Below are 15,570 nucleotides of genomic sequence, written 5' to 3' on the forward strand. Positions count from 1 at the left end.
TCCAATATAAATTCATGTTTTGTGGCTAATTTGCCGATTATTTGGACCTGGTTTTAACTAGGTTTGAGCGTGTTGAAATTCTGCCTTTTTGTGTTTGTTGAATGTTTAACTTCTAGCAACACTGGGTACGCTGCACTTAATATCAATTCAACAAATTTTAAACAGTTTCTTCATCTTATCCATTTAACCTTCTTCTATAAAACATGAAAGATTAGAAACTAATTCCCATCTGGCCATTTTCCCTTCCTCTCTTTCTTTCAAGGTCACATAATGCATACAGAGTAATGAGCTGTGAATGCAGGTTGCAGAATGATGCTCTTCCTATGTGGTGTGCTTTTATCTTTACAGGTTCAAATGTTCAAATTTGCACTTTCCTTTTACAGGACATTATCACAGCTTTTGAAGTACATGCCTTTTTCATTTTGGAGTTTTGGGTTATTTTTTGTAGTGTTAGCAAACGATGATGCCTTTTGTAACACTCATGGGTAGTCTGAGCAATGTCCTGTAACATTTTACTTTTGGTGTAAAATTCCTGACGTTTTTCCTATGTTGTTTGGATGTGCCTTGTTTTGTTGGATATTTGACAAGTGAGTCCTTTCAGTATATTCCACGCAACATGGGGGCAAAATTTGGCTTAATTTGCTCCTGGGAAAACAGTAGGCTGTGTGTGAGTGAGTATGTCGGCATGGTGTTCTAGATAAGTGGTGTGGAAAATGGTCTGCTATTCTTGTGTTGTAGACCCTGATCCAGGCCGTAGTGCAGTTTTTATAGAGATGGCATACACTGTTTCTGAAATGGAACATTTAATTGCCAAAATCTTCCAATTGTACAAGAATGTTGGCATATTCTGTATCCAATTTTTGCCAGTTTGGTATGTTGTTCTCAGTTTTACCATAACCCAAGAAAGAATTTGAGTTTGTCAGATTCAATACTCCTAGTCTTGTTATGCTGGTTGGTGCCAGTAACTGTACAGATGTAGCCAGATACTCGAGGGTAACAAATCTATCTTTAGTATCAGCTTGCAGAATAAACTGAGCAAGCAACAGTCGCTTGGAGCTTTTGTGATGATCCAATTATAGATTCTGCAATTTTATGTCCAGTTCTTTCCTGGAATGGGAAATTCAACACTTGTGAAGCTAATGTTGATCCCTCATCCCACTTACGATGTATGGATCAAATCAGCTGATGGATTTAGCAGCAAGGGTTTTCCCACAGACTAATCCAATATAAAAAGCAATGAGGGTTTAATTACTTCAACCATTTGGACAGGAAAGGACCTAAACTGAAAATTTTAGAAATATAGAACTAAATGATTGAGAGCGTTTACAATACTCCAGATATGAACTGCAATGCGAGAAACGTTTACTTGTACAAGTGCCAGGAAACGAGAAAGACTTGCATTTTTATAGCCCTTTTCATGGCCATAGGATGCCCCAAAGCACTTTACAGCCAATGAAGTTCTTTTGAAATGTAGCCACTGTTGTAATGTAGGAAATGTAGCAGCTAATTTGTATGCAGCAAGATCCTACAAATAGTAACATGATAACCTGATGTGTTATTGTGATGTTGATTGAGGGGTAAATATTGGCCAGGTCATTGTGGATAACCCCCCTGCTGCTCTTTCCAATAGTACCATGGAATTTTCTGTGTACACCTGAGAGCGCAGGTGGGGCCTTGATTTAATGCTTCACCTGAAAGACGACGCCTCCAACAATGCAGATCGCCCTCAGTCTGCACAGGAGTGTCAGCCTAGATTTTTTTTGTGCTTAGCTCTGGATTGGGAACTGAACCACAACCTTCTGACTTGGAGGCAGATACTCTACCAACTGAGCTATGACCAACATTTAAAGAACTAAAGGTGACATGAGATAAACATTCTTACGCAGCACGTGACTAGAATCTGGAATGCACTGCATGTGTGGTGGAGGCAGATTCAGTTGTTTCAAAAGGGAATTGGATCATTATCTGAAAAGAGAATATTTACAGGGCTATGGGAAAAGGGCAGGGGAGTGGGACTAGGTGAGTTGCTCTTGCAGAAAGCCAGCACAGGCACAGTGGGCTGAATGGCCTTCTCCTGTGCTGTCTATTCTATGATTCACAATAACTCTAACCCTCCCCATGACATTCATTGGTATTGTTATTGCTGCATCCCCAACTATCAACGTGTAAAGACCTAGCTAATTGACTGCTCCAATTTAATGCTCAAAAATCTATGATTCCATTCACATTCCAGCGAGCTTGACTGACTGTTTGAGTCTAGATCAGAAAATGAGAGACAGATAAGCAGGTTCCAAGGAGTCACTAAGGTAAAAGCCAGATACTGTGGATGCTGAAGATCTGAAATAATAACAGAAAATGCTGGATAAACTCAGCAGGTCTGGCAGCATCTGTAGAGAGAGAAACAATTAACATTTCAAGTCCAATATGACTCTTCTTCGGAGCCCAAGTCATTAGAGTATCATGCTTTTCATAATTGTGGTCTAGATTTGATGTTTTGAACAAAGAAAAACGGGGATTTTTCCAAGTCTCCAGGCTGACACTCAATAAACTCCATCAGAAACTAATTGACTCATGATCTCGCTGTTTATGGGACCTTCCTGTGTGCTGTTCTCGCCAATGGAACCAATAGCAACCACATTTTAAAATGATTAATTGATTGCAAATGCATTGGGAAGTCCTATAGTTGTGGTAAGGAGCTTTCCTATCGCCCTCACACCACTGAATGTGTTGGCTGCTTCCAAATACATGCCCACCTTGAAACCAGGTTAGAACCTAGGTTTCTGACCCTGCCACAGTACCAAAGCAGTTCTTATCATAATCACAAATAACATCCTACGTGACCATGGCAAACTGTCCCTTCTCGATCTGTCTGCAGACTTTGACACATTGACCACACCATCCTCCTCTCCATTGTCATCGGGTGGGACTGCTCTCAGTTGGTTCCATTCTTAATTGACCTAGTCGTAGCCAGAGAATCACCTGAGATGGCTTCTCTTCTTGCTCCTGTATTGTTGCCTCTGTTATTCCCCAAGGATCTGTCCTTGGTCCCCTCTTATTTTTCATCTACACGCAGCCCTTCAGCAACAGCAACATGATTGGCTGCTTACCCAGTGGCAAGTGCTGTCACTTTGTCACTGAACTTAAACCCAGACTATTATAACATCGAACACAAGTAACATGATCTGCTGTTTAATAGAACTTAAACCCAGACTATTATAACATCGAACACAAGTAACATGATCTGCTGTTTAATAGAACAGATTTCAAATTGTACAGTTTATGCTGACTGATATTACAGGAAAAATAAACCAGCTGTAAAATCTACCCAACTACCATGGTTGTGAAGTTCTGGTGATTGTAAAGAGTATGATTATATGCAAAACAATTGACCTATTCAAGGATTGGCAAACTAATTAAAAGGTTTAAAAACAAACATTTTAAATTTCTGATAGACTTATTCACTTCTAGTGTTTCTTTCTGTTTCTCAACAGCTGTCTCTAAATTGGATGAAGAGGGTAAATGGGCTGTTCACTACAAACCTGCACAGTACGAGCATCAACAGGAAAATATATTCCTCCCATCCACCCGACCACAACATATAGAAGATCTGCACAAAGAAGCTGAAATTGGCCTCAAATCCCTTCAGGAACAAGGTAGGATTTGGTGGAATGTTGGCTTCAGACACAACGAGCAGAAGGACTGGCAGCAGGAGAAAACCAGTTTTAGGAATAATTCTGGGGCAGAACTGGGCCATATTTGACCAATATAAATTCTTAGCTATTTATTCCTGTACTTTTAAGGGAAGCTATATTAGTGCAAAACATGCTCAACATGATTGGTAGGTAAGATGCCTACTTTTGATGAAAGTATGGAGTAAGCAATTACATGTAAAATATAACAAAGAACGAGACATGTTGCTATAATTGAAACTTTGGAGCAGAGCACTCTTTTTGTCTGTTCATTTCCAATAAACAAAGACTATGTAAAATGTTAACATTGGTCTTTGTTGAGGTGAGATTTCAGCTTGAGAGCTGGATTTTCACTGTTCTTCAACTGGAGTGAGCCATTATGGGGAGGAAGAATTGAGTTGAGTCAGGGTCTGCAATATTTGTCTAAGATAAAAGCAAAAAACTGTGGATGCTGGAAATCCAAAACAAAAACAAAAATACCTGGGAAAAACTCAGCAGGTCCGACAGCATCTACAGAGAGGAATACAGTTAACGTTTCGATTCCGTATGACTCTTTCATCAAAACTAAGGAAAAATAGAAAAGGGGTGAAATATAAGCTGGTTTAAGGGGGGTGGGACAGGTAGGGCTGGATAGAGGGCCAGTGATAGGTGGAGATTGTCAAAAGATGTCATAGACAAAAGGACAAAGTGGTGGTGATATTAGCTAAGAAACGTGCTAATGGTGACATTAAGGGTAGAAAGCAGGATGAGCAAGGTACAGATAGCCCTAGTGGGAATGGGGTGGGGTGAAGGGAAGGGATCGAAATAGGCTAAAAGGTAGAGATAAAACAATGGATGGAAATACATTCAAAAATAATGGAAATAGGTAGGAAAAGAAAAATATATATAAATTGTTGGAAAAAGGGGATCGGAAAGGGGGTGGGGATGGAGGAGAGAGTTCATGATCTAAAATTGTTGAACTCAATATTCAGTCTGGAAGGCTGTAAAGTGCGTAGTCGGAAGATGAGGTGCTGTTCCTCCAGTTTGCGTTGAGCTTCACTGGAACAATGTAGCAGGCCAAGGACGGACATGTGGGCATGGGAGCAGGGTGGAGTGTTGAAATGGCAAGCGACAGGGAGGTCTGGGTCATGCTTGTGGACAGACTGAAGGTGTTCTGCAAAGCAGTCACCTAGTCTGTGTTTGGTCTCTCCAATGTAGAGGAGACCACATTGGGAGCAGCGAATGCAGTAGACTAAATTGAGGGAAGTGCAAGTGAAATGCTGCTTCACTTGAAAGGAGTGTTTGGGCCCTTGGACGGTGAGGAGAGGGGAAGTAAAGGGGCAGGTGTTGCACCTTCTGCGGTTGCATGGGAAGGTGCCGTGGGAGGGAGTTGCCAATTGGCTGCTGCCAATGTGGTTTCCTCTACATTGGAGAGACCAAACGCAGACTGGGTGACCGCTTTGCAGAACGCCTTCGGTTTGTCCGCAAGCATGACCCAGACCTCCTTGTCACTTGCCATTTCAACACTCCACCCTGCTGTCATGTCCACATGTCCGTCCTTGGCCTGCTGCAGTGTTCCAGTGAAGCTCAACGCAAACTGGAGGAACAGCACCTCATCTTCCGACCAGGCACTTTACAGCCTTCTGGACTGAATGTTGAGTTCAACAAGATTAGATCATGAACTCTCTACTCCATCCCCACCCCCTTTCCGATCCCCCTTTTTCCAATAATTTATATATATATTTTTCTTTTCCCACCTATTTCCATTATTTTTAAATGTATTTCCATCCATTGTTTTATCTCTACCTTTTAGCCTATTTCGATCCCTTCCCCCCCCCACCCCACCCCCACTAGGGCTATCTGTACCTTGCTTGTCCTGCTTTCTACCCTTAATGTCACCATTAGCACATTTCTTAGCTAATATCGCCACCATCAACACCTCTTTGTCCTTTTGTCTATGATGTCTTTTGGCTATCTCCACCTATCACTGGCCCTTTATCCAGCTCTACTTGTCTCCCCGCCCACCACCGCCCCCCCCACCACCCACCCACCAAACCAGCTTATATTTCACCTCTTTTCTGTTTTTACTTAGTTCTGTTGAAGAGTCATACCGACTCGAAACGTTAACTGTGTTCCTCTCCGCAGATGCTGTCAGACTTGCCAAGTTTTTCCAGGTATTTTTGTTTTTGTTCTACAATATTTGTCCCTTTGTTTGTACGAAGGTTATTTTGCACTTGAATGAGCCTATACTCCAATTAATTCAGAGAGCTGAGCAATAAATGCAAGTTCTAACATAAAAGCAAATTGCAGTTTGAAAAGATTAAAGTTTGGAGCCTTGGACTTATGAGTAGAAAGTGATGGAAAATGTTAATACTTCAGTATCATGAGTCAATAAAATACTTTCATGTTCAAAGCCAGACCTGGCAAGTGTATATTTTTAGAGCTTTAATAGATCACCTGATCAAAGTCTAGACAGTTGGGCCAAAAAATAAATTAGTGAAAACTGCAGAATGCATTGTTGTGTGACAGTGTGACCACGCGATGTTTGCATTTCCCTTGCTGTCCTGTTACCTTTCTGAAAGGAAAGGTCCATTTGAATTGAATTTGAGCTGTGGATTCATAGCCACTTGATAGTGGGTTTTGCTTTCAGGTCATTTAATTTTGTGTTCGGTGTGCACGTGCAGAGTACAAAGGCTGTCGTCTGTATGTTTCTAGTTCAATCTGTCCAATTGGTCAGAATAACATTCTGGATTTTCAATTCCACAAGTAAAGGATTAGCTTCCAGGCAGAACCACTTGGCATGGCACCTGTGGGGCACCTTGTAATGTAATTTTTCAGGACAGCCATTGACCAATTTAACACGGACTAATCAGTTCCCTTTTCTTGTTTTCGTTGATTTAATATTGAGTATTTTCTCAATGTGTATTAAAATGAAATGGGTTGTTTCGAGTAAAGCTGCGTCGCCAAATTGCTGATGCCCATCATTACATAATTGTGGTAACAGCAGCTTAAACAAATGTTCTAATGAGCAATTGCAAAGCAGAAGGGCAAAGATTAAAACCATTAGAACAGGATCTTCTCAGCCAGTCAGGGCCTGCAGTAACCAGTTTATATTGAGCCTGTTGAGCAAAGATCCTTTGATAGAAATTTCCATTTTCATTGGGCAAGTGTTTTAACTAGAGATTTTCCACAGGCTTTTGCACATCGTCCCTTTTTAAACTCCGCTCAGAATGAGTTTTAAAGCAATTTAGCTCAGAAACATCATGTTGTGCTTAACGAAAACCAGATGCTTGTTAAACTGGTGCCCCGGCTCTTATAATGTGAATTTATTGGAACTCCCAAGTGCCAGATTGAGTCGCTCCCTCTGACCCAATCCGAAACCAGACAGGATGGTGGGCAATTTATAGTTTTTTTTGGAAAAGGCTGTATTTGGTGTGAAATGGATTCACATGTAAAACTGAAGAAGCTTTTTGCTCACTGGTTATCATTTAAGCTATCTTGTAACCAACTCCAGAAATAGGACTGTCCAGTTCAAAATATGGTGGTCCCCCGTCCATTTAAATTTGAAATATATATTGGAACTTTGGATCAAAATTCATCCAGTTCTAGTTTTAATGGGTGAGAGTCAGGGGTGGATGACTAATCCAGAGATGAGTTTATCATTTAAATATTTTCACGAGGCTTCAGGCCTCAAATTTCCCCACAGTTTTAAATAAATTGACTGTGGGCTGGGCTTCCCAGGGCTTAGAGAAATCCAGCAGCTAAAGAGGACATGAATGGCCAGATAGGAACATAGCAGCAGGAATAGGCCATTCAGCCCTTCAAGCCTGCATGTTGTTCAATAAGATCAAGGCTGATCTGATTTTAACCTCGTATTTCTGCCTACCCCAGATAACCTTTCACCCCCTTGCTTATCAAGAATCTATCTAGCTCTGCCTTAAAAAGTATTCAAAGACTCTGCTTTGCCTTTTGAGGAACAGAGTTCCAAAGACTCATGACCTTCAGAGTAAAAAATTCTCATCTGTATTAAATGGGTGACCCCTTATTTTTAAATCAGTGACTTGATTTTTCTTATTTTTAAACCAGTTTAAACACTGGTTTAAATAGATTTTTCCACAGGAAGAAACATCCTCTCCACATCCACCTTGTTAGGATCCCTCAGGATCTTAAAGGTTCCAATCAAGTCGCTTCTTACTCTTCTAAACTCCAATGGATACAAGCCTAGCCTGTCCAACATTTTGTCATAAGACAACTCGTCCATTCCAGGTTTAGTCTAGTGAACCTTCTTTGAACTGCTAACGCATTTACACCTTTCCAAAAATAAGCAAACCAATACTGTACACAGTACTCCAGATGTGGTCGCCCTGAAGCATTATCTCCTTACTCTTGTGTATTGCAAGGGGAATTGAATACGCTACCATTCTATTAGCTTTGCTAATTACTTGCTGCACCTGCATAATAACCTTGTACGCTTCATGCACTGAGACACCCAGATCCCTCTGCCCCTCAGAGCTCTGCAATCTCTCATTGTTTAGATAATGTGCATTTTTTAAAAATTCTTCCTGCCAAATTGGATAACCTCACATTTCCCCACATTATATTCCATTTACCAGATCTTTGCCCACTCACTTAACCCATCTATGTCCCTTTGTAGCTTCCTTATGTCCTCTTCACAATTTACTTTCCTACCTATCTTTGTATCATCAGCAAATTTGGCACCCATTCCTTCAGTCCCTTCATCCAAACTTGTAAAACGTTGAGGCCCCAGCACTGATCCCTGTGACACACCACTCATTACATCCTGCCAACCAGAAAAAGACACATTTATGCCAACTTTGTTTCCTGTTAGCTAGCTAACCTTCTATCCATGCCAATATGTTACCCCTTACACCATGAGCCTTTACTTTCCAAATAACCTTTTGATGTGGCACCTGATCAAATGCTTTCTGAAAATCGAAGTATAGTATATCCACCGTTTCTCCTTTAATCACAGCACCTGCTACTTCTTCAGAGAACTCCAATAATTTGGGTTAAACATGATTTCTCTCATAAAACCATGTTGACTCTGCCTGATTGCCTTGGATTTTGTCTGTGCCCTGTTATAACATCTTTGATAATAGCTTCTAACATTTTTCCTCTGACAGATTTTAAGCTAACTGGCCTCTAGTTTCCTGCTTTCTGTCTCCTTCCTCTTTTGAATAAAAGGAGTTACACTCGCTATTTTCCAATCTAGTGGAATCTTCCTTGAATCTAGTGAATTTTGGAAAATTAAAACCAACACATCAGCTATCACACTAGCCATTTAATTTAAGACCCTCGGATCAAGTCCATTAGACTCTGGGGTTTGTCAACATGCAGTTTCAACAATTAGCTCAGTGCCACTCCCCTGGTGATTGTAATTTTCCTGAACTCCTCCCTCCCTTCCATTTCTTGATTTACAGCTATTTCTGGGATGTTACTCTATAGTGAAGACCGATGCAAAATACCTGTTCAATTCATCTACCATCTCCTTATTTTGCATTATTAACTCCCAGCCTCACTTTCTATAGGACCAATGCCCACTTTGTTTATTGTTTTCTTTTTAAATTATTTATAAAAACTCATCTGTTTTTATATTTCTATCTAGCTTTCTCTTGTACTCTAATTTTTTCCACCTCATTAGTCTTTTGGTCATTGTTTGCTGTTTTTTATATTCTGTCTAATCTGACCTGCCACCCATCCTTGCACAATTATACGCTTTTTCTTTAAGTTTGATACTATCTTTAACTTTTTTATTTAACCACAGATGGTGGATCCGCCCCTTGGAATTTTTCTTGTTGGAATAGTATTTATTCTGCGTATTCTGAAATATCCTCTTAAATGTCTGCCACTGCATCTCTGTTGACCTATCCCTTAACGTGAATTGCAAGTTCACTTTTGCTAGCCTCCTTTCATGCCCTACTAATTGCCTTTATTTTATTTAAGTTTAAAATACTAGTCTTAGACCCAGTCTTCTCTCCCTCAAACTGAATGTAAAATTCAATCACATTATGACCAATGCTGCCTTCGCTATGAGGTCATTAATTAACCTTGTCTCATTGCACAATACCAGGTCCATTGTAGCCTACACCCTTGTTGGATTCAGAACATGCTGTTCTAAGAAACTTTCCCAAAAATATTCTATGAATTTGTCATCTACGCTACCTTTGCCCATCTGATTTTTCCAGTCTACATGTAGATTAAAATTCCCCATGATGATTGCTGTGCCTTTCTGACAAGCTCCCACTATTTCTTCTTTGATACCCTGTCCTACTGTGTGATTATTGTTAGGGGGCCTGTACACTGCTTGCACAAGCGACTGCCTGCCTTTATCATTCTTCATCTCTACCCAAACTGCATCTTCATCCTGGTTTCCTGAACTTAGGCCATTCCTCTCTAATGTGCTAATACCATTCTTAATTAACAGAGCCACCACTCCACCTTTTCCTAACTCCCTGCCCTTCCTAGTGGTCACGTCCATTCAATGTTCAGATTACAACCTATCCCATCCTGTAGCCATGTCTCTCTAATAGCTATTAGATCGTACTTATTTATTTCTATCGGCGCTATCAGTTCATCTGTTTTATTTCGAATGCTACATGCATTCAGATACAGAGCCTTAAGTTTTGTCTTTTTTATTTTTGTAACCTCTAGCCTTATCTGTTAGTTTACTCTTAGACTTGTACTCTCTGTCCCTTCCTGTCATGGTCTGTTTGTCATTTCCCATATTAATACCTTCCTCTCTTACCTTGTCTCTACTCTTTGATTTACTACATCTTCCCACATTTGATTCCTTGCCCCCATTAATTAGTTTGAAACCCTCTCTACTTTTCTACTTCTGCGATTTGCAAGAACACTCATCCCAGCACAGTTCAGGTGTAAGAACGTCCCAACGGTACAGCCCCCACTTTCCCCAGTAATGGTTCCAGTGCCCCATGAACTGGACCCCAATTCTCCCACAAATAAAACTCTTAAATTGAACTGCCGATAATTTGAAGTGAAAGCATTTCTGTCTCTGTGTCTGTCTGTTGTACATATAGATTTCCCCCAGATGTCCACTGTTTGTGACTTCCTTTCTACACTGTGGATTTGCTCGGATATCTGAGAATGGTTCCACAGCACATGCAAGTAAACAAGCTTTGAAGCTGTGATGAGTCACTGCTATTTACATATTCAGCAATACATAACCAGCATTGTCTCTTGCAGCTTGAGTCTCGCCCAGTCAATATGTAGGTTGGTCCCGATCTCTCTTTGTTGTTGAGTTGCACCCAGACACACCCATAAATGGAAGCGTTGCAGTGGCTCTTTGCAGGAGTGTGGCCCTGAAATGATCAGTCTCAACCAGGCAGGGGGTGTTGGTGGGCAGTGGAAATGCATCAAATTTTTAATTCATTTTGTGTGAGCAGAGGAATAAATTTTTTACAGAGTGTTCCCACATTACACTAAACCACTTTGGAACATTCATCCGTTACTTTCACCACACCCTGCCTTGTGGCTGAACAGCATGTGATCAGGTGAGAATAGAATTTGGTTAACCCTAACTGGAAGAGAGGGTTTTTTGAAAAGTCATAATGTTACCTCCTGTTCTTCTTAGCTTTCAGCAGTTTTGAAACCAGTTTTGGTGTTCCAGTTTTAATCTACTAGCCTGAAGCATGTAATTGTTACAGATAAAAGTAAAATAATGCAGATGCTGGAAATCTGAAACAAAAACAAAAAATGCTGGAAAAACTCAGCAGATCTAACAGCATCTGTGGAGAGAAAAAAAGAGTTAAAGTTTCGAGACCAAATTGCTCTTCTTCAATACTTGCAGATACTCTGGTCATAATGCCTGGTAATATTGGTGTGTTATTTTCATATTAGTAATGCTGACTTGCACCTTCCAAAAATAGCAAATTAAATGTAAAAGGTTTAGTTTTTTTATGTTCTTAACCAAGTCCAAATTTTTAGGCTTGTCATTCGATTTAAAAATGCACATTGAGTATTTTTAAAAAGGAGCAGGACCCACTGATCTGAATGAACAAACAAATAGAAGCCCCATGGCAGTTTCACAAGTTGGTTGTGTTGTGGGGAGGGTTTAGCTGGTGTAAAAAGAACAGTTTTGTGGGACAAAAACAAAAATAGCTGGCAAAAGTCAGCAGGTCTGACAGTGTCTGCGGAGAGGAACACAGTTAATGTTTTGAGTCTGTATGACTTCATGATGAAGAGTCACATGGACTTGAACTGTTAACTGTGTTCCTCTCCGCAGATGCTGTCAGACCTGCTGAGTTTTTCCAGCTATTTTTGTTATTTTTTCAGATTTTCAGCATCCGCAGTATTTTGCTTTTCTCTCAGTTTTATGGGAGCTGGACAAGGGGCCCACCAGCATTATATATTGCATAAATGGATGTGTCTGGAGAAGAATGTGCTGGAATCTTGAACTATTAAAGTCAGCTGAAGAATCAGAGTCTGGGTGAACTGTTCACAACTACACTTCATGTCATTTGGATTATACAGGAAATTGAAAAGTCTCGATCAGGCTCGTCGAACCTTTTTGTTTGGGGAACTATATTTGCATTTTTTCTCACTCAAGGAGCAGATGAGCAGATTTTGGAAAGATAAGGTTTGGCACAACATTAAACTGAATTTCAAAAAATGGTTGAGGTATTGAGAAATACAACAACTTGCTGAGTAAAAATAAAGCAATGTGAAAGCAATAAATTGTTATGTTTAAAAAAAAAAGTAATTAATTAAAATGATCAGAGGGTGAGTGTCCCAATCTCTGGGTGCTCACTCACTTACCCTCACCCACTGTGTGTGGGTGTGTGTCTGAGCTGGTGTTTGGTGGGTGAGTGAGTGAGTGAGAAGCCTGAGACTGGGAATAAAGTGGACACTCGCTCTCCTGCGCTCGTCTCTCCCCCAACCCCACCTAAAAAAAAACCTCACTCTTCCCAGCAAACTCACCACCTTTGGTATTCGCTGCTCCCCCAATCACAGACTATTTCTCTCCTGTGTTTGCTGCTGATGTGCTCACTAGCAGCTCCTTGCAGAATTCTCCGCTCCAACTTGTTTGACTGGCGTTTTGAAAACTGACTCCGGGGGCTGCATGGATGGGATTTTGGGGACTGAATGCAGGCCGCGGGTTTGATAAGCCTAGTCTAGACTCTCCCCAAATACTTAAGTGTCTGGCTGTAAAATTGACACCTACAGATTGTTCCAGGCTTCAATGGAGACTATTGTTGGTATCAGTCAGAGTATTCTGTCCAATCAGCAGATTGAGGTGTGCTGCATTTTTTTACATCTGTAATCATTGTGAAGCATGCCTATCAGGCCATGATGAGGGGCAAGAGGTTTCTTGGAGGAGATTAGTTGGTACCTACACATGGCTTATTGTCTCTATACCAATATTCAATATTTTTGGGGATCTCTGGGGATCCCAAAACCAGTGACTAGACCAAGTATACTGTAGAGAAATGTGAGGCCTATAAAACAAAAAATGTGAGCCCTGATCATACTTTGGACTCTACAAAGATGTTTGTAGCTTTTGATCCTGGCTGTATTGTTAGAAACTTGCCCTATGTGCTGACCTGGATTCTATCTGTGTGCTTGTTCTAACTGCAATAACACCGACTGTTGCAGCTGGAAAACAGATATATTTAAATTATTGTCTAGGTCAGACTTTTATTTTAAAAAGACACTCATTCTCCTTGGGATATGTAGAAATCTACATTAAAAAAACTTTTTTGTGTGTTTTAAGCTCAGTTTAGAACTTTTTTTAACCTCAATGCTGGATTTCTAAGTTAATTAAACTATAACACTGTTATGCAGGATCCCAGTCAACATAATTAAACTGAATCCTAGTTGATTGTGATCGCCTGTAGGAAGCTGATACATTGTTTGGTCAAAAAAGATGCTAGATTTAATTTAAATCGGGCTTTTATGAACATTGAAGGGCAACATAGAAAGCAGCTTTATTTAATACAGGAATCTGGGGATCATTTCTGTACAGATTTCCACATGTTCACACAAAAGATTTAGAATGTGGTAAGTTGCTAAGAAATGAATTAAAAAGATGACCTGTATGACTGCTGATGGTACAGTTCTCTTTTTTATATTTCTTGTGGAGATTTTAAATAGTGTATTAAAATAAAATTTTGTTTGAGAAGTTAGTGACTACACTCAGACCACCACGTTATCTCACAGCAGAGTCTGTAGACATACTGATGGAACAGAGAGGCCAGATTCTGATCACTACATTAGCAAGTAGAAAGCTTTGTAATTTATATTCTGTCACAGTTATTTGCAGACAATGTTGTTACTAGGAAATCCACTACTTTCCGTAACACAGACTTGCAGAAATCAGCACCGAAGAGTCGTACAAACTCGAAACATTAATACTGTTTCACCCTCCACGGATGCAGCCAAACCTGAGTTTTTCCTACATTTTCTGTTTTTATTTCCGATTTCCAGCATCTGCAATAGTTTGCTTTTATATTATTAAAGAGATTTATCTGGTTGCTCATTTAATGTGGTCGCTCTTGTGTGTAAGTAATGCAGAAGTGTTAGCTGCCATGACCTCTACAGTTAAGAACACAAAAATACCCAAAATTGAAGAAAACTAGCTGCACAGTACACACCATGTACACCAGGAGTGAATTTTCTAGCCTGGAATCCCCATGATGATGGTCGTAGTTTGGAACTCTCGCACAAACGGCAACTGATGCTAAATCAGTTGTTAACTTTAAATGACAGGTGCCAAGCGAGAACCAGGCTGAATATAAGGTTCAGAAGGGAAGTGAAAAAGCAAATAAGAGAAGCAAAGAGGGAGTTTGAAAAGAAACTGTCAGCTAATAAAAAAGGACTCTAAATATCTTCTATAGGCATAGTAAAAGGGTGGTACAAAGGAGGAATAGGGCTGATTAGGGACCAAAATGAGGATTTACACATGGTGGCAGTGGCATGGCTGAAGTATTAAATGAATACTTTGCATCTGTCTTTACCAAGAAAGAAGATGCTACCTGAACCAATGTGACAGACGAGGTAATTTGGACATTTGGGACAAGATTTTTAGGTTGGTGTGCAGGCGCGATCGGCAGGCCCGGTGTGGCCAGGGAAAGGATCGCCACACCAACCACGATTTCGAGCTGGGCTGGCCGATTAATGGACAACCAGTGTGAAACACACACTGAAATACTCAGTGTTGTGGGGCGGGAGCGGACATAAGTGTGGGTGCAGGGGAGCGAGGAGTGAAAGGCAGAGAGCTGCCTTGGAGCTGAAAAATTTAAAAGCAATAAATAAAGATTTTAAAATCTGGAAAAATTGCTCACGCGTTTGAATCAGTCACCCAAACATCTGCATGATGAAAATTCTATCCATACATTTTTGTTTTTTTTATGTAATGATGGAAACCTCATCCTACCCTCGGATGTGGTTTCATCAAAAATGTAAAGGCCGCCTGGCTGATTGGCCCGTCCGCCAATCGTAATGTTGGATGGATCACGAAAAATTGAGGACAATTGGAACTTTATTTAATAAGCTTAGTTGCTCTCTTAATTGTCGGTGGGTGTACTTCCAACTTTTGTGCACGCCCGCTGACAGAAATACCACACGAGCGCTGGATGATGTCAGGATGCTTAACCGATGACATCACGCGCTATTTTACGCTCAAGCGGGCTGGGCGTATGCCCGCACCCCTGCCCTTGGGGTTTGATTTTCAGGGAGTCTTGGGGACTCCATATACCATCAAAAACGGCAGATGGGACCCTTATCCAGAATCTTCCCACCCCCCCCACCCCTGTGTTCTGACAGAGTTCATTTTTGCCGGTAGGGGAAAGTGGGTGGGGCAGAGCGTGAGTTTCACAGGCAGGAAACCTGAACTCAGCTGGTCAATTTAAATTCAGCACAGAGT

General features: G+C 40.7%; 1 protein-coding gene across 1 annotated transcript in view; it reads left to right on the forward strand.

Moving 5' to 3' along the window:
- The window catches only part of LOC121291689 (uncharacterized protein KIAA1522-like), a 236,115-nt gene that overhangs the window by 192,278 nt on the left and 28,267 nt on the right, over positions 1–15,570 (forward strand). Inside the window, exon 2 of the mRNA XM_041213180.1 lies at positions 3,492–3,653. Coding sequence (XP_041069114.1) covers positions 3,492–3,653 — 162 coding nt within the window. The remainder of the gene's footprint in view (positions 1–3,491; positions 3,654–15,570) is intronic.

The sequence above is a fragment of the Carcharodon carcharias genome, chromosome 19 (genome assembly GCF_017639515.1).
Source record: "Carcharodon carcharias isolate sCarCar2 chromosome 19, sCarCar2.pri, whole genome shotgun sequence".
Taxonomy (NCBI): domain Eukaryota; kingdom Metazoa; phylum Chordata; class Chondrichthyes; order Lamniformes; family Lamnidae; genus Carcharodon; species Carcharodon carcharias.